The 18,798-nt window shown below is 39.5% G+C and overlaps 1 protein-coding gene across 1 annotated transcript; it reads left to right on the top strand.

Annotated features, from left to right (window-relative positions):
* The first annotated feature begins 1,071 nt into the window (after positions 1 to 1,071).
* bod1l1 (biorientation of chromosomes in cell division 1-like 1) lies at positions 1,072 to 15,624 on the top strand. Its single transcript, XM_071457752.1, has 30 exons — positions 1,072 to 1,661; positions 2,110 to 2,234; positions 2,451 to 2,641; positions 3,025 to 3,519; positions 3,911 to 4,060; positions 4,228 to 4,382; positions 4,574 to 4,670; positions 5,089 to 5,206; positions 5,324 to 5,387; positions 5,482 to 7,339; positions 7,435 to 7,505; positions 7,659 to 7,782; positions 7,967 to 8,080; positions 8,165 to 8,208; positions 8,304 to 8,355; positions 8,493 to 8,557; positions 8,692 to 8,773; positions 9,257 to 9,315; positions 9,421 to 9,496; positions 9,689 to 9,735; positions 9,867 to 10,035; positions 10,548 to 10,633; positions 10,815 to 10,926; positions 11,196 to 11,248; positions 11,409 to 11,487; positions 11,677 to 11,756; positions 11,839 to 11,938; positions 12,104 to 12,236; positions 12,744 to 12,815; positions 14,485 to 15,624. The coding sequence occupies exons 1-30, from the start codon at positions 1,545 to 1,547 to the stop codon at positions 14,606 to 14,608; spliced, it is 5,112 nt and encodes a 1,703-aa protein (XP_071313853.1). The 5' UTR covers positions 1,072 to 1,544; the 3' UTR covers positions 14,609 to 15,624.
* Positions 15,625 to 18,798: the final 3,174 nt, after the last annotated feature.

The following is an 18,798-nucleotide window of genomic DNA, read 5'->3' as shown; positions in this document are numbered from 1 at the left end:
GTCGTGATATTTCTACAGATGAAAGAAAGCGTCAGATATCATCATATTATCTTGAATAAACCAACAAACAATTCTAAATCAAAATCAGTGCATCAATACATTCTGACTTTAAATATATAATCATGTGAGAACAAACCAAGGTGATTAGATGTTCAACAGGATAAACATGACTGGAGGAAATATAATGAAATAAACTACTCACCCTACACACTCAGGAACAAAGGTGGAAAGATGGAGGGAAGCAGCTCAACTGAAGGGCAATCAGAATGAGCTCAGGACACAGAACAAAGAAAACTCAAGACACCTGTGTGAGCTGCCCAGTTCTCCACCTGTCCTGCTCAGGCCAGCAGTCATGTGACCCCACTTCCCACAGGATACTTTAAGTATAATTTAAAAAGAAAATGCAGTACTCCAATTTGCATTTTCATTTTCACATACTCATGTGTGTACTCATCTATAAACATATTAAAATGATGGTTTTCAAAGACTGAACCTGCTCTGCAGTGACAGTATTTAAACATAATGAACAAACAGCTCCTCAGGCCACTGCATTTACATTTACATGTCACTGCGCTCTTTAGGGGTCAAAATGAAAATGCACTCAGTCCTCTCATTGAGGCAGGTCATCAGTGAGGACGTCACTTCCTTGTCACTTGTCATTTTTCTGTCACTGGGGCAGTGGTTGTAGCTTGTTCCCTGTAAGGAAATGACCAGAGATGAGATTTAAAGATTTTTTAAATGTATTACAATAAGTGATAAGATGCTGAGAGACAGTCTCATCTCCTCAGTGAGGACGTCACTTCCTCGTCTCTCGTCACTTTGTCTGGGGCAGTGGCAGCAGCTTGTTTTACCTGTCTGTGTCTTATATCAATACAACTCAATGGAAATTACCAGACATATGATTTAAAGAATTTATCTGTGGGCGTGAATCTCCATCAGCTGAGTCTGCTCCTCTGCAGCTCCACCTTGATCCCTCACCTCAATGCACTCTTCTTCTCAGTCAGCAACATCTTGAATTCATCTCAGATATACAGCCTGTACAATGATATGAGGTTGATGAGTGTTTGATCACTTCCAGTGGTGATTGCTCACACAGTAAACTCAGAATAACAAACCTAAATAAATGCAGGTGAAAGACCTTGTAAATGTTTGTTGTCTCCATTTTCCTGAGAGTCACTCAGCAACAGTTTTTTGACTGATAAATCAAAGTTTAGGAGGATGTGCACACAATGAACGCGCTCGTGAACGCGCAGCGCCGGATCGAGGATGTTTTTCGCTCGTTCTCATCGCCCAAAGGCATGATGGGAGAGACACTACTGCGCAGTCTCTATGGGCCGCATAACGCGGAAGTAACCCGGAAGCCAGAAACTTTTTCAGCGTATGCGCCAGACGAGCAACTTGTATTGAACTGAATGGGCGCCATTTTTAGATCCGGCATCCAGGTCTTTTAATACATCCATGCTGTGTGCAGGTCGGATATTACCCCATGTATTATCAGTATTATCACTTTTGACAAATAAAATATAAGCCAACTACGTCGAGACATGGCTGGTTTACCACCGGGGGACCCACAGCTGGTGTCGATAATCGTCAGTCATTTAAAAACACAGGGGCTCTTCGACCAGTTCAGGAGGGACTGCCTAGCAGACGTTGATACAAAGGTAACGGTTGAAAATATCTTTATAATCTAATATCAGAGATTGTTCATTGTGTAATGTTTCTGTGTGTAATGTTTCTTTATCAAAAAGCTTACTTTGGGAAGCTTGATAATGGAGTACCGCCTCGGCTAACTAAAGCTACATAACTAATGTAAACACATCCATTCCTCCACATTTGACATTTGATAGCCATTCTTGGTCAGCATACAGGAATGACTTGGATAAGTTATGAACTGTTTATCTGATGCTAGTGTCAACACAAGTTTATTTTCATCTTGCAATCAAATGAAATTCGCAGTAAAAACAAACACTTGCTTCGTGCTGAAACGAGTTAGTCAATTAATTGATCTGATAAATTTTTTCTACAATTTAACAGTTATGGCATTTTCAAGTAACAACATCCAACAACTGGTTTTGTAATATGATAATCTTCTTGCATTTTCTCTTGCAGCCAGCTTACTTGAACCTGAAACAAAGAGTGGACAACTTTGTCTCTAATCACCTCTCTAATCACACATGGAGCCCACATTTGAACAAGAACCAGCTGAGGAACAACATCAGACAGCTTGTGCTGCAGTAAGTGAGAATGGAGAAATATCTCTTTTCCATCTTTTGTTGCTCATCATACCCAACTGCCCCACTGGGAACAAATAAAGTTCAATGGTACAGTAGAAAATATGTTTTACTTTGTCAGGTGCTGTATTTCAAGTGTTGTATTCTCTTACTTTGTAATGTTTTATACAGAGATAATTGTGCAAGTTACCAAGAGTTAAATCAAGCTGTTCCTCTTAGATCTGGGATGCTGGAGCAGGGAGTGGACAGGATAGTGGCCCAAGTGGTGGATCCCAAAATCAATCACATCTTCAGGCCGCAGGTGGAGAGGGTGGTCCGTGAATTTCTGTCGCCGGGCAGCTGCTCTGAGGAGCCGCTGGCCCCACTGCCTTTATCAGAGACCAAACCAGACAGCAGCATTCCTGAGCAGGGTACATTACATTCTTATCGCGTCTTTATTATGTTTGACTGTTTGCTTTTTGTCACTCAGATCTTGACTAGTGAAGAGGAGTTCTTTGCCCTCCTTGCACATACCACAATGAAATGAAATTGCAGAGAAAAGCCATCTTCTTGTTCGAATTTCTCACTTTGACTCCAACTTCTAGTAAAATTTAATCTCCTTAGACTTTTCTTTATGATATATGTAATAATGTGCATCACATGGAGGCTGCCTCTCATAGTAGAGTGGAGATTCAGTCTTTACGCACTTATGAAATGAGATTTAAAACACAACAGTGAGGATCTGTTAAATTAACAATGTTTGACTTACATTCACATGCTTAACACCTGTTATTACATGTTCATATGTTTACAGCCTCGTCGTCTGCTCCGACCACTACTGCAGCCAGCGACGCCATGTCCATCCTGGAGACAATAAGTTCTCTCAATCAGGAGGCTAGCGTCAGGGCCAGCTCGGGAACAGAGAAAGGACGAAAAGGCCAGGCTTCAGATGAGCCCATGCAGCTGGTGGAGGAGAGCGAGCAGGATATGAGTGTCGTGGAGGAAGGAGATTGCCACCATGAAGGGAGGATGCTTGAAGAGGCAGACGAAACAAAAGTGGCATCAGAGATCCAGGTGCTAGAAGTGAAGACAGAGGATACTCAGGAACAGATGGATCTGGGAAAAGAGGGATTAATGGAAGAGGTGAAGATGGAGGATGAGGACTCAGGAGCTAAGGAGCAGACAGAGGAGGAGAAAGACAATGCTGCCAGCCGAACCACTGGAAAACCTACAGAAGAGAAGCAGGACGATGAGCTATTGAAATCTACAAGTCAGGCCAAGCAGAAAGCCAGAGAGAGGATAAAGGAAGGTGAGTGGCTGCATCCTCTCTGTGATTTTAATTTTAGACCAATGAAAGTATTCTTGATAAAACCACATATTTGAGTCAAGGGCATCTTGCTTTCAGCCATGAACATATAAAAAATAATTATAGTGATTAAATGATGTTGATTGATTTGTTGATCCATCACCAATTGTAAATCCATTTCTAGCTGGTTCTAGCTTTTTAAATGTGAGGAACAGCTTCTTTTCTTTAATTTACATCATTGTAAATTAAAAACCTTTGGGTTTTGGAGGTGTTGATTGGGCAAATAAATTTTTTTAGTACATTGCTGACTCATGCTTGTAAATGTTTTAACAGTGAATTTTAAATAGATTGAAAGAATAAAGGGTTTATAGACTGGCATGTCTTTGCACTGCAGAATACTCTTTGGAGGACTCTGACCTGGAAGGCCTGAGCGACATCACAGTAAGCTCTGTCCACACCAGCGACCTATCGTCATTTGAGGAGGAAAGTGAAAATGAGGAGCTGCCGTCTGACTCTTCTGAAGAAGGGGAACTTCCATCTGATGGTCTTAACATTTTACTTCTGTCTTGAGTTTTCAAACTAATTATGAAAAGAAACTGTATCATAAAGTGTTAAATATGGTCACTATTACAGATGTCACAGATGTTCTTCTACACATTTTTAATTTAGAGTTGTAAAACTATGTTTTTATGTGTTTTCTTTCACTACAAGGTGAGGGAGCAGAAAAGAAACATGCCACTGGAGATGCAGGAGAAGAAGAGCGTAAGCCTCGTCGCAAGGCCTATGTTCACAAGCCCTTCCTCTACTCCCGTTACTATAGTGACTCAGATGATGAAATCACTGTGGAGGAACGTCGGAGATCTGCGGTAAGTTGTTTAATTTCAGCATTAAGGGTACAGCATTAGAAATCTATTTATAGCTAAATCAAAAGCTTTACTTGCTAAATTAATTAATCACGAACTTGAAAACAATGCAGATTTTTATGGTCGTTTATCATTAATTCATTCTTGGCTTCCGTCATTGCTGTGCCTCCCCGTCCTCAACCGTGATCACATAGGCAAAGGACAAAGAGGAAAGGCTGCTCAAGCGACAACAGAACAGAGAACGAATGGAAGAAAAGCGCAAACAGAAAGCAGTGCAGGCTGAAGAACAAGGTATTTCTTTCTCTCACGTGTTTATTGTCTGCTGTCAAGTACCTTCACATTTGTATATCATCTGGTCTTAATTGCTGGACACAACAACCAGAAATGTTGCTTAGACCAGACCAGAAGATTAGACCAGTTTAGGTTTTGTAAGAGGGGGAGAAGATTGTTAGCAATTTGTTTCAGCTGTTTTCATTTCATGTTGTAATTGTGTAATAGCTGGCGTTTCCACAAGATTTTTGATTTGCATGTTGTTTCTAACTTCTTTGTGTCTAAATCCTTATCCTTGAATTACCCTGTGTGATGTTCAGCTTGTTTAGTCATGCTGTGTGTTCCCATCGTCTCTATCTTAAAAATCTAACATATCTTCAGAATAGCTTTGTGACCTCTTCACTGTAACATCATTCACCAGGTTTAATTTCCTACACAGATCACAAAAAACAAAAGAGTGGAGAGCTGGAGCGCCCCAGAGCCAAAGAGGCTCGCAAAGAAAGGAAAGTTCTGGAGAAAAAAATGGCTCTCAACAGGAAGAGGAAACTAGACTCAAGGTATGTCATCAAAAGCTCAGACACAAAATAATATAGCTGCTGCTCGACGCAATCACAGTGTTTAGATAGTTTTGCAGTGTCCACTCCGTAAATACATGCATCACTTTCATGTTTCAGGAAAGAGGGAGATGTTGCAAGCAGGAGGAAAGGAGACACGGGAGGAGAGGGATCCAAGAAAGTGGTATGTTAAAGCAGATTTCACCATAGATAACATGTTTGTTCTTGGATTGGTGATGTGTAACCAGCAACACTGTGTTTCATTGTTTTACAATTAGGAAGTGAAATCTGCCACCTCAAAGACCCCACAACCGAAATTGATAAGAAATCTGTCAGAATCGACATCATCAGACGAGAGGCACAGAAGGATGAGCGGCAGCGTGTCAGAGGATTCCAGTGAAAACAAAAAGCTGTCTGACAAAGGCCGGACACACTCCTTCATCCTGGAGCTGGAGCAAGGTTCCCAAGAGGCTCTTAAACAACGTTCAGTTGGAAAATTTGATCGTCTGTCCCGTAAAGAACTTCACTCTAAAGAGCGCAAAGAGAAAGAACGCAGCCTGTCAGATGAACGCGTCAAACTCAAACAAAAGCAGGAGAAGAAATCTGAACATCAGGCAGATGAATCTCAACACAAGGAAGGTGTTAAAGTGTCATCTGAAGAGAAAGGTGAGAAGAAGCCTAAGATTAAAAGTGAGAAGAAAATGACAGGAAATGCAAGAGAAGGAAAGGCGTCTGTATCTGAAGGTGTTGCTGATGAGGGTCCTAAAGATGCTAAGAAAGTGAAGGCTCCATCCACGGAGGCTTTCAAAGCAGAGAAAGACAAAGAGAAACAAAAGGACAAAATTAGAGAAAAGGACAAAGATAAAGATAAGAGCAAAGAAAAGGAAAAGGTGAAAGGAGACAAAACCTCAGTGAAAAGTGATTTCAAGCAGCTGCTCCGTCCAGACTCTGCTGGTTCCTCTGAGGATCGTTCTGACATGGAGCCTGGGCCAGACAGCAGCAAGAAGAAAGATAAAAACCCCAAGGAAGTCTTGAAAAGGTCAAAGAGCTACTCTGAGGACAGACAAGGGGAAAAACCCAAATCTACAACAGATAGTAAAGATGGTGAGAAGGAGAAGACCAAACCAGATCAAGACAGCCAGAAATCAAACAAGTCCAGCTCTGAAGTGGACAAAGATCCAAAAAGAGTCAAGACAGCAGAAAAAGGAAGAATCATTGAAAAACCAAAATCAAAATCCAAAGAGGAAGCAAAGACTCCATTGTTATCAAAGACCGATAAGAAAGTTCAGAGTTCAGAAGTCAAAAGTGCAGGAGGAGCATCTGTCAGCAAACCTGAGGCAACAAAGGAGAGGAAAAAAGAGGGAAATACAAAGGAACAGCGGAAAGTCCCTGAAGAACCTTCGCATGAGAGGTCAGAAATTAAGAGCGCAAAGAAAAAACTAGAGAAGAAAGATAAAGTCCCAGAGAAGAAAGACGACAGCCAAGAAGAGAGGAAAGCACCCAGAGAAGACAAACTGGAAAAGTCAGATAAATCTTCCAAGTCTTCTGTTTTCTCAGTGAGTCCTGAGACTGAAGAGCTATCTAAGAAACCATCTCTTCTCCAAGACACGAGCACAGACTCAGATCTGGTCACCACCACTGTCACCACCTCGTTCTCAGACGACACCTGCGATGCTTTAAGCGACATCACCCCTGAGCCACCCGAAGGGGAAACAGAGTCACGACTCAGTGAGATGCCTGCTGTGCCGGCTGAGGCCGACGCTCTTCTGACTCTTATGGACGTTTGTACCTCAGCGGAGGCGAGACTTCCACCTGAGAGCATTCGAGAGGAGGTGACTGCTGAGATGGCGCTTCAGGATGCTGACATGAAAATGAAAGAGGCCGCTCTGACTCTGCTCTCTATGGATCCTGACAGCACAGTATCCTCCAGCTTAATTAGTCAAGATACAAGCGAAGAACCAAAGGTGAATCCGCCGGCTCCACAACCGATGGAAACAACTGCAGCTGAAGAGGAAGAACAGCATCCTTCTGTGGATGAGCAAACAGCTGCTGAAGCTGAGTTCACAGCCACTGAGCTGCCACCAGCTCCATCTCAACAAACTGCTGGGCTTGTTGATGAAAACCCAAACACTGCAGGTACATTGAGAAAATGCCAAAATGCTGATAATTGGCTCTCTGGGTATGTCAGAATCTTTCCATCATTAAAAAGCTCAATTTTTATGTCTTTATAGATGAGCCAGAAAACGCAGAGAGAGAAATGGACGCCTCAAAGACTGAAGCTTCTGAGATACTTGCTCCACAGGTAAAAAAAAAAAAAACATTTCACGTGTGAAATAAAAATACCTTTCAACCTGTATAGGAAATGATGAACTATTGAACTACTGGACCAAGTAAACTTGTTGATCAAAAAAGATTTTAATAAACAAAAAATTGGCACATTTTGTCTTTCACATAGGAGGATGACACTACCTCAAATGAACGTCAGGCTTCTTTGAATGAGGATGAAGCCAACAAGGCAGAAATGACCCCTGAAACACAGCCAGATGAGAAAATTGCATCACCTGCAGCTGACAAAGAAGGTAAACTTTCTTGTCTCTTCTTTTAGCTTAAATTTGAATCTTGAATTCTTGTATTTTGATCTTTGCGAGTATTATTTTTTGTGATTTCCAATGGTTTGATGAAAGACATTTGTCTTGACCAGGCACTGTGTGTGCATCAACCTGACAGTGCTCTTCCACTTCTTTACTTTCTCTTATATTACAGCTGTTGATGCTGTTGTGGATGAAGCAGAAGAGGTCAGAGGAAGCACAGAGGAAAAGACAGTGGCTGCTGTTTCAGATGCCCCTGAACAAGACTCCAAAATGTCCAGTAATCAAGGTGAGTGCTTGAAAACTTGTTGAGAAGAATAAGATAAGTTGTTGTTTGGCTGACTATTAATTTAATACGCTATCGTTACTTTAGATCAAAGTGAGCCAGATGTTGCAGACACAAAGACAAGCCCCAAGGTGAGGGACCGTTCATGGTGCACTTATTTTAATTGTTTGTCTTCTTAAATATTCAAATGAGACAAAAATTTAAAGTCATTTCTCTTCATCAACAGGCAGAGGAGGTCGTAACTGAGGAGAACCAGGCCACGATGGACACAGATAACAGTAAATCTTTTCTCATTACAAACACAGACATTAAAATCTGTATAAACAATGTCATTGTATCCAGTGAATATTTTAAGTGAATGTAAGAAAAGCTATAGCTTAGGCAATATTTTAACCCTACTTCTTTTCACCACTAGGTGAGGCTGAGAGTAAAACACAGGAGGAAGAAAATGTTGCAGCAGAGACGAGTGATCCACAAACTGTAAGTGTTCAACCTTTATTCACACTCACTAACGCACATCACTGTTCTAACTATTTTATCTAGTCTCACTCTCCTGGTAGTTTATTCAATATCTTTTCCTTTGTTGATTTGTGGATCTTGTAAATTTTGTTTAGATGGAAATCAATGTCCCAGAGAAGATGGAGGAGGTCACAGGAGGTGAACCTGAGTGTCAGTCCATACTAGTCAAACAAATCAGTGAGTCATGTGACTTTTTTTTTTTTTTTTTTTTTTTAAATAATCCACCTCTATTGATTTTTCTCAGCTGTCGCAACTACATTTCTCATTTCTCTGTCTTAGAGTCTTTGGAGAGTGAATGCTTTCTGATCCATATTTGATTACTAATGTTATAAAATTAGATATTTACTGTTTGAAATAGTTTACACTGTCTGAGGAGGATGGAATTTTGTATGTGAGGATAAAATGGTGTGTGTGTGTGTGTGTGTGTGTGTGTGTGTGTGTGTGTGTGTGTGTGTGTGTGTGTGTGTATTGTAATCTTTTGCAGTATTTTTTTTTTTTTTTGTCGCTTTTTCTCGACGCATGTGTTATAAAGAGCATGCTGCCCTTTCAGGAAGCTGAAACGGCAACTGAACACTGACTCTCATGCTATGTGCTCTCTTTATCCCTCCTCTAGAAACAGTGGTTTCATTGCAGTCATTGCTGTTTGTTTGTATTTTTCAGGTAATGTCTCCAGCACAGACAGCCAGGAAGATGAGAAGGAATCAGATCTGTCAGAAAAGGTAACTTTTTTTTCGTACAGTTTCTTTGAAACTCAGCTCTTACATATGTAATAAATATAGGTGTTGATAGAGTACCTTGTGTACTAATACTTTTTTGTTTTGCAGGAGCAGAAGACAGAGGGAAGAGGAAGACGTAAACGGAAACTGTCGTGTCAGAAAGTTGCAGCAGTGAAAGAATCTGGTATAGTAGCTGAGATTCAAAGATAATAAGAATTTGTTTTGTCCAGGGTTGTGACACCCACAATAAGAAAATTTAAAATGGTCATTAAATTATAAGATTACAAAATAGTGACCTTTTTAATTTTATAATCCAGCTGGTAAACAACATATTGACTCTTTATGAACTGATTCCACCATTTTTGTAACTGATCAGGTGATGAGAGGGATGAAAAGGAAGGAAAGGAGCAGCTGTCTGATCAGGTAAATTCAATCTTTATCATGTCAGATAAACAATGTGATGTAAAACTGGTGCTTTGTGTGTTCCTGCTTTGGCTTTTTGAAACCTGATAAAATACATAAATAAATCCATGTTGCTCCCTCATGAACTTCAGGAAACAGAGCAGGAGAAAGTTGTAGAAGTCAGAACACCTCGCAGGGGACGTTCATCCAGGTCAACCGAGGAGGCAGAGAAAGACCAGCCTAAAGAACCTGAGAAGTCTGAGGAGACTCCGAGCCGCAGGGGAAGACGTTCAGGAGCTGCACCCAAAGAAGCCACAGCTGGTAAACCGGTCACTTTAAATTACCAATATCTTTGTTGTGTTGTTAAGGTGTGAAAAAGTATTTATTTTGATTATCAACTTTAATTTGTGAAAATGTTGTGAATTCCCTCATGTAGAAATGGGTGATAGTTCTTTATGACACATTTTACTCAGTTATTGCCACAGTCACAGTTTTTATTATGTTGTACATCAGCCAAATACTTAAATTCTGTCAAATTCTGTTAATATCTGAAAGATGTACCAAATGAAACTAAATGCTAAAATGAAAATTACTTGTATAAACTGTATGAATGTTTAAGAATACAACAGATTCATCAAAAATTTGGCTGTGATCAAGTGGCTGCACTTTTATGTTAAATGATAAATATGTTAAATAAGATGAACAAATTTTATTGTACATTACAGTGAACACATTGTTGAGCAGATTGAAGTGCTACAAGGGATTTGTGGACTTTCAGGACTTGCACTTCATGTGTCAAGTCTGCAAGTCTAAAGTTGATATTTTGTTTTCAGCCTCAGATAATCAGAAGGAAGATGAGAATAAAGACGATGAGTGTGCTGATGAAACCTCATCAGGGAAACCAGCAGAGACAGAGGAGGTATGTTTAGTACAGTGCACCATGTATTTAATATGTAACAGTTCCAGGTGTATTATTATGAAGACAGTGCTTCTATACATGATGATTGAACCCTGTCAGCTGACAACAAAGAATGATATTTTGTGGAGCACAAAAACACTGAGTGCATCTATTTTGTGTTTCTCATTTTTCCAATTCTTAGAAAATTGATGACGAAAATGCACCACAGCAAAGTCAGGTGCATCTGCCGACTGCTGATCCAGAGGACTCTGAAGGTGCAGGGAACGTGGACTCCAAAGAGACCACTGACATATGTATGTTTTTTTTTTTTAAATTCAAATCACATTTATGCACTTTCTCTCTTTCATTTTATGTCTCGACTGAGAACACATGCTCGGTGGTGCAACATTTCTGCCAGAGCACAAACTAACCAACTTAAAGAATAAGTGAGCCAAAATTCAACAGCTAATTTGTGCCTTTCACAGCATAATGTTGTGAGTTAGTTTTACTCTGCTGTTAGCGACATGTCAAGTGGTATGAATAATTTTTTTTTCAGTTTTGATCAATCATATTTCCATTCCAGGTGAACCGGCATTGAAGAGAAAGAGGTCAGAGGAAATGGAGGAATCTGTGGAGGTAAGATTTGTTGTTTTTATGGATTAAAATATTCTCTGAAACCTGGTTTGCACTTCCTCCATCCCAATCTGTATTCACTTCCTTTCTGCTCTCTATGAAAGATGTGGTTACCTTTTATCTATCTTTGTGTCCTGATTTGTGGTCAAATATTATCCTGCAGGAAACTCAGGCTGATAAGGAGGAGGAGGAGGACAACAGTGAGCAGGAGCAAAGCAAACAACAGCCTGAAAAAGACAGCGGTAAGAAAGCACTCGTACAAACACTCAAATTAAAAGATCAATTTAAGTGTGAAATTAGAGCAGAGGCTTTTTAATTATGGCTTGCATACTTGTTGTAGAGACAAAACATCACACCATTTAATGAGTTAGGAGGAGAATGTGTTACCATGATCATTATCGTCTCTGCACTGTACTTTTATCTTTCTGCAGGTGTTTCTCCGTCAGTGAGCCAGTCAGAGGGACAAGAGGAGTTTAAAGAGGAGAGCTCCAGCGAGAAGAAACTTGATGAGGTATGCTGGTGTAAAAGAAGTTCTGAACTCTGATTTAGTAAATTAAATGTTTTAATAAAACTCTGTTTCGTAATCTTACCAGGCTGAGGAGGAGCAACAGCAAGAGGACCAAGAGACGACTCCAAAGAGAAATGCTCGGAGAGGACGGCCCTCAAAGGCGGCAGCAGCCACAGAGGATTCGGGTAAGGAAACGTCCAGCTCATAATATTACAGCTTAAGTAAAATTTTAAAGAGGTGGTTTGTCACATTTAAAAATGTTTATACCTTCAGTAACTGTTGTGGGGAAACAAATTCATGAACAGAATCAAATCCCTGATTTCCGTGACCATTTATCCTCTTTCCCACAGATAAAAAGGACAAAAAGGCAGAAGAAAAAGAAAGTGAGCAGAACGATGAAGAGGAGGAGGAGGATGGTGAGGAAGAAAGAGAAACCAAAACCAGAGCGACCACACGGTCAGCCTCTCGTCTGGAGGCTGAAAGGTAATTTAACAGCTCATGGACACAAATGATCAATGATCACAACAACGACAGTGAGTGAAATGTACCGGTGGAGGTGTCATCTCTCCTGTTTCAGGCCTCTACACAGTCATGCATTTTAAACATTATCTGAGCTCTTTGTCTGTTTACAGGATCTATAGTAAAATTCTGCATTAAGGGCAAGGAAATGAAAAAATATAATGCAACACAAGAAACTGCCAGCGCACCTGCAGAAAGCACAGGATAACAACTCTGTATTTTTCACTGTGTCGTAAAATCTAACTCATCAAATACGGCGCAATGAACCACAAGACACTCTATCATCCTTTGAGCAGACGTCATCTAAAGTCAGTGGTGATGAATGAGCCTCTGATTGATTTAGTGCTGAGTGTTTACACTCTGAAGCACCCAGAAGCCATCATCACTGTCTCATCCTATTAAATGAAAGCTGGGGAGATTTAGTACTAAAGTAACAACTGTTGTTTCATATTTGTTTTTATTGCTTCTCAGAAATAAGCCAAGTAAACCATCCACCCGGGCAAGTCGACAGAGCGGTAAAGAGGAGACCACAGCTGGCACACGGTGAGTTTGTTTCACTGAGGTTGAGCAGAATGAACGAGTTTAAAGGGGAATCCAACCAAATCTGCCTGCTGGGTCGTTGCTCTCTGAAAGAGGAGATTTTACCAAAGGTTTTCCCGGAATTTCAAAATGTTTTGGAGTCATTAGCGCCCAAAGTGAAAATAAGAAATCATTTTGTATGGCCTGAGCTGTTGGAAAGGAAGGCATATTAAATATCTTGAATTACACTACAGGTTCATGGTCAGTGTCTATAAAAATGAGTAGAATTGTGAGTCATTTTGATTAATAGTATAAAATATCTTTATTTTGAGAATATTTCATAAGGGAGACGATGCTTTTGTGTCTAATTTCATTACAAATCCAGGTTTTCCAGAAGTTCATAAATACCCTGTAAAGCTAAATTAAAGTAATGATAAATTACCATGATTTGTTGCATTAAAAATAAGTAGTGAGTCATTCTTTTTTCCCACCATGGTTTGTATGCACTGCGCGTTAACTCATACACTTATACAGAGCAGGGTTACGACTGCAATGAGTCACAGTGCACCATGTTTAATACACCAAATTTTCAGCTATCTTGCCTTCTTCAAAGCCACTGACACCAAATATAATAATATAAAAACATTTAAATTGTTATTTTTTATTATTATTATTATTTTTTTTTTATGATACTGTTTGCAAAATCTAATATTTACAGGTATTTAAGACATGTACAAGGAGAGCTGATCTTTTTTATTTTTATTATTGACTATTTTGACAAATATTTTTCATTTGTCTTTGAAATGTGAGAGATAATACCTGAGTCATACATAAAAGGATTCATTTTACTATCACATAAGACAGAAAAAGCAGGAAATAATTTCACTCGTGATGTCGAGGGAATATTTAGAAGTTTTGATGGGAAAGCAATTTTCAAAATTATTTTTTTCTCAATCAACTGATCCATCAGTTTAATGTCTAGGCCATAAATATAAAACATAATATTTTAACCAACCAAAAACACTGTGAGTCTTTCATCTTAACTCATCAGTGGGTAAAAGGTTGAATCAATTTTTCGGTGCAATGCAGCACATTCTGCAACTTTTCAAACTCACAATTCTTCACTGTCATAATATCTTTGGATAATTTACTGATTTCCACGTCCTCAACACTCCAGTCACTCATTAAATCCTTAACTGTTGTTGGACAATGAATATGATTCAGTCTAATTCCTTATTTAACCCTCTCAATTTAAATCCAGAATGCCTCCTTCTCTCTGAATGTCTCCATCTCTTTGACAAACATACATCCTTGAGAAAATGTATTTGCACTGTCTCTCCTAAGACAGTGTTATTGGGTCGTTCTGTTTATTTTAATTCTTCTCACTTGTAGTTTCAGAGCAGATTTTATCAGAAATTTGCACTTATTTTGTTTCTGAACTCAAATTAAATTTCAGCAAACTTTGTTAAAGTCCTGAAATCTGAAATGGGTGTTTTTGAAATCTGTCTCCTGCACTGTTCTTTTTTCTCTCCGGGGGTTATGTGGACAAGCCAGCCTCCACTCTTTCTGCATGTATTGGTTATTGCAACACTCTTCATGAATAACTCCTGAATTAACAAAGACAGACTCTTACAGCACTAAATATGACACTGTAGACAAACGGGCTGACTTGCTCCTTGTTTCCCTCCTGCAGCGGAACGAGGGGCCAGGCCGCAGTGACGAAGGGGGGCCGTAAACGGGAGGCCAGCCCTCCTGCAGTGCGAACGCGGGGAGGACAGAAATCAGAGGAGCCCCCTTCCAAGAGAGCCAAACGCTGAAACCTCTGACAGCAGTGGACCCATTTGCCCCAGCAGTGTTTTTTCTGCACTCCATATACAAGTCAGTTTTGCTGTTTGAGGTCAGAGAGCCTCTACAGTCAGTTAGCACGTAAAGCTGTTTCTGCTTCATTGACTGTAGATATTGAAAAGCTCTGGATAGTATTATGCACTCTCCTCTGATGGTTGAGTGTAAACCTGAGGATCTGTGTAGGAATCCCCTAGAATACTTTCTACCACACTACGCCCATATGGTTTGGATCAGACTTCATCATTCCTCCGTTTATTCAGTAATGCCCAGTTAACCAGAGTATTTCAGGCCAATCAAAGGCCTCATGTGCAGCTGAGCCTTTGAGATAAAGAGGGTGAACTGTAATTAGCTGTCAGTCAGTCAGACTCTTGTACAGACATCCCCGTTACACATTTGTGTTATTTCTGATTTGTAAATCTGAACGCTTGTAGAGATAGAAATGACTGTGAAGCATCTAGCATTCATTGTGAATTTTATTGTTTAGTATTCATTCTGTGAATGAAAGGAGAAATTTCCCTCCCTCTTTTTTTAAGGTTTTGTTTTTATACATAATATTCGGCAGGAAAGGTTTTCTTCTTCTTTTTTTTTTCTTTTTTTTTTTTTCCACTGTTGAAATAACAGCAGTATTACTCACTGACAGAAAAACAGGACAGAACATGAACAGTTTCTATAAAATCAGTCTTCTTCATGACATATTTGTAACAACACCCGCTGCAGACACAGTACTGTTTCTCATGGAGATAGTCTAGATATTGTATATTGTTTTGGAGTAAAGTGTATATCAGTATAATGGAATCTGGATATCTTGGCTGCCTGTCAATGTAAAGACAGTTGTCTGATGAATGTAAAGATACCATATATTGCTTCCTTTTTTTCATTGTTTCAAGCAAGTATAAATCACTTTAGGTTCTTAATTGTGGTCAATAGTCATAATTTCAAATTTTACGTTTCACTTTTTTTATTTTTTATACTAAATACACATAAGGGACGATTGTGTGCATCTCTTGATTGAAATGTATTCTTTTCTTTACAACAAATGTAGTTACTGCACTAGAAGCAAATGAAAACACTGCTCACTGGTTTATTAACATATTTATACATATACATAAACATATTTATGTCCAGAATATACTTCATGGTAGTTTTCAAAGATTTTCTTTTTTCTAAAAACGGAAAACAAAAAAAAAACAACCCAAAAAATCAGTTATACAACTGCCAAAAGAAATGTAAACTCTTGCTACTGTTTTTCAAAATTCAGCACTTTTGGAAAGTTGTGTTCTGTGTTTATGAAAAGATCAAACAGTGCACAGAGCAGAATACACAGATTTGTATTAATTCACCCATATTATGTCTCAAACGTTATCTCCTGTGTTTCCTAAATGGATGTGCTGTCTGTAATGTGTAAATAGCCAAAGACATTACCCAATCATCTCCGAGTGGAGAAGAGGAGAGGACATTCCTGCCTGCTAATGGGGGATAAAACTGACAAACTCAGAATGAAATATTCCCCCATCATTAACACGTTAGGAGGCTTTAATCGCTGCACCTGAACTTGCGGGAGAGGTTACGGAAAGCCCGAGTTCTCTGGTTGGAGTTTTCCAACCATTCCTGTGGATTGCTAAATTTGATTTCTTCAAGGTGTACCTCTCTCAGGTATTTCCTGGTGCTGCAATCCAAGCCTTAAAATATTAGCCCAGCACGTCTCATTTAAAGGTTTGGATTAGCTTACATTTAGCCACCACGTCTGGCAGACAAACAGCACTCCTTTCACTCCCCGATGCCATTGGAGAGACTTGAGATGTCATTTTATTATAGTCATTTGCATTGTAGTCCAAAATGATTTTTGAATTTGCCAGCTGCCCTCTACTGCTGAGTCTGAGTCACATTAGACAGATTCATGGGCAGCAGGTTTTATGCACAAGAGGGAGGACTGCTGATCTCAGCTCAGCAGGGACCTCACATCAAGATTTTGAAAAGGTTGAGAAAGCAGCAACACAAGATACGAAAAATCTAAATTTACTTATTTAGACACAAATCTTTTAGGTGTTTTTCAATCCACTATATTTTACCAAGTAAAGATTTTACTGTATTTGCTAATTTCTATTCTTCTGACATAACCTAAAACATTGGCTTGTTACAAATGTTTTTACTTATCTTGCCTTCATCAGGGTGGTGTCTATTTACGTTTCCTTATATATACAGTCCATTAATCCAGTGTGATAGATCACCAGAGATACACAAGTACATACATAAGTTCACAAAACATCATTACCATCATAGATTCTACAAAATATCATATTTATTCCTGGTTCATACAAAATGTACAAAAGAAATGTAATTTACCATATGTACGAATCTCCAGTTTTCCATATGCCAGCATGAAGAGATGGAAAGAATATACTGTGTTTTGCAAAAAAGTACTAGTATCTGATATTTGTACTTAAGTGAGTAAATATAAATGTACTTACCTACATTCCACCACTAATTAAAGTCCAGACTCTGGCATCTCTAACACAATGACAAAAATCATAGGAATTAATCTCCCACTTGACAATCCTTTATGTGTTGCTTTAAAGTGATGACCTGGACTTCTAAAGCCATTCTCTACAGCTACATTGGTCTGTGAAATGATCAGTGGTGTCATACAGTCTTACAAAGATATTTAACACCTTAAATATTTGGCCCCATTCCTCGGTATATGTAGACGCATTAATGTTCATGCCTGTTTTGCAATCATTTCGACCAAAGTATGAAGTTATGATGGAAAACCAGAAGGGACAAATGGCCTACAATTATTTATGACTACATCACATTTTTTCCACTACTTCCTACAGCATTATGTAAATTAAATCAATGTGGCCTGGACCCTGATATGCAGCAGAATTGGATAGATAGAGATAGAAAAATCAGTCATTAATTCAGGATTTTGCTAAAATCTTCACTTGCCCATAATGAGATGATGAGGTTTCCAAGCTGCTGCAGCTAGCAGTCGTGACAGTGTTTGCTACAGGTCTGATGATTCCCAACAATCCACTTTGCAGCATGTGACGTCCCCCAACAACCTGCAATCAGACACAAAAACATGAATAAGCAACATAACTGGCAGTGGCAGGCAACAGAAAAGTTTGAAGAGGTTTTGATATAAATCAGGCCTTTGTTTGAATAAACTGAACTTAAAACACTTTTCAAGAGCTCCAGAAACCCTCATAATGGGTGGGTCTGGTTATTTGGGCTCTGGCACTGAACCACCCACACGTCAGCTCTGGCATCTAGAAGTTTTTGACTGTGATACAAGATACCAACAACATCAAGTGCCTCAAACTTCCTCACACCTCCTTCTGTCTGTCGTAGGCTAGCCTGCTGATGGGAAGCAGTGCAGTTTATCCAGCCGAGAGCTGAGGAAAGATGGTGGTTTCACGCAGCTGTCAACTGGAATAGAGGTTACTGCTGGTTTTGAGCGGAGGGGATCCTCGCAGGCTGATGCAGGGATAAGGGGGCTCACTCACTCCTGCTGCTGCCTCTCTGCACTGGGAGTGGTCTTTCCTCTACTGGGGATTTGGCCAGGCCGACTGGCACTGAATATAATGCTCTCCCATTCAGCCACTCCTCTCTCAAGCCATAAAAGTTAACAGGTGTTTAACGTCAGAAGTGCTTCATACGAGAGTCATAGAAATAACCAGTGACAGGCAGCAGGGAGGGGTGGTGGCTTAGAGTCTTAACTTTTTTTTTTTTTCATTCTTTTGCAGTGTTGAAATAGTTCTGCAGTTGAATCAAGGTTTGCATCAACTCCAGGCATCTGAAGCTGCAACAAATACACACCAGAGTGCAGAAATATTCCTAAAATGTGTTTTCACTGACTAACATTTCTGCGTGAAAGTGATTGGTTGCAGTATATCAGCAATATGTGAAGTTATAAAAGCGTCATACCGTATGTTTGATCTTGATGCAGAATTTAAAGGAAGGATCCTTTAGACCGTGATTCTTAGTTTTATACAAAACACATAATTTGTAGGCATGTTCCTCTGCTGTATGTGCAGGACGTGAGCTCACGTCATCCTTAGTTGTCGCTGTTCAAAATTCAAAAACTCGTAGTGCTCATAATCAATTAATCGTTTCTGTTAATGTGAAGATTTGATGCATAAATCTGAATATTCTTGGGTTT

The sequence above is a fragment of the Trachinotus anak genome, unplaced genomic scaffold, assembly GCF_046630095.1.
Source record: "Trachinotus anak isolate AG129_WGS33_773 ecotype Australia unplaced genomic scaffold, CSIRO_AGI_Tana_v1 ptg000021l, whole genome shotgun sequence".
NCBI classification, from domain to species: domain Eukaryota; kingdom Metazoa; phylum Chordata; class Actinopteri; order Carangiformes; family Carangidae; genus Trachinotus; species Trachinotus anak.
The sequence above is the reverse complement of the archived record's forward strand: the minus strand, read 5'-3'. Positions and strand labels throughout refer to the sequence as shown.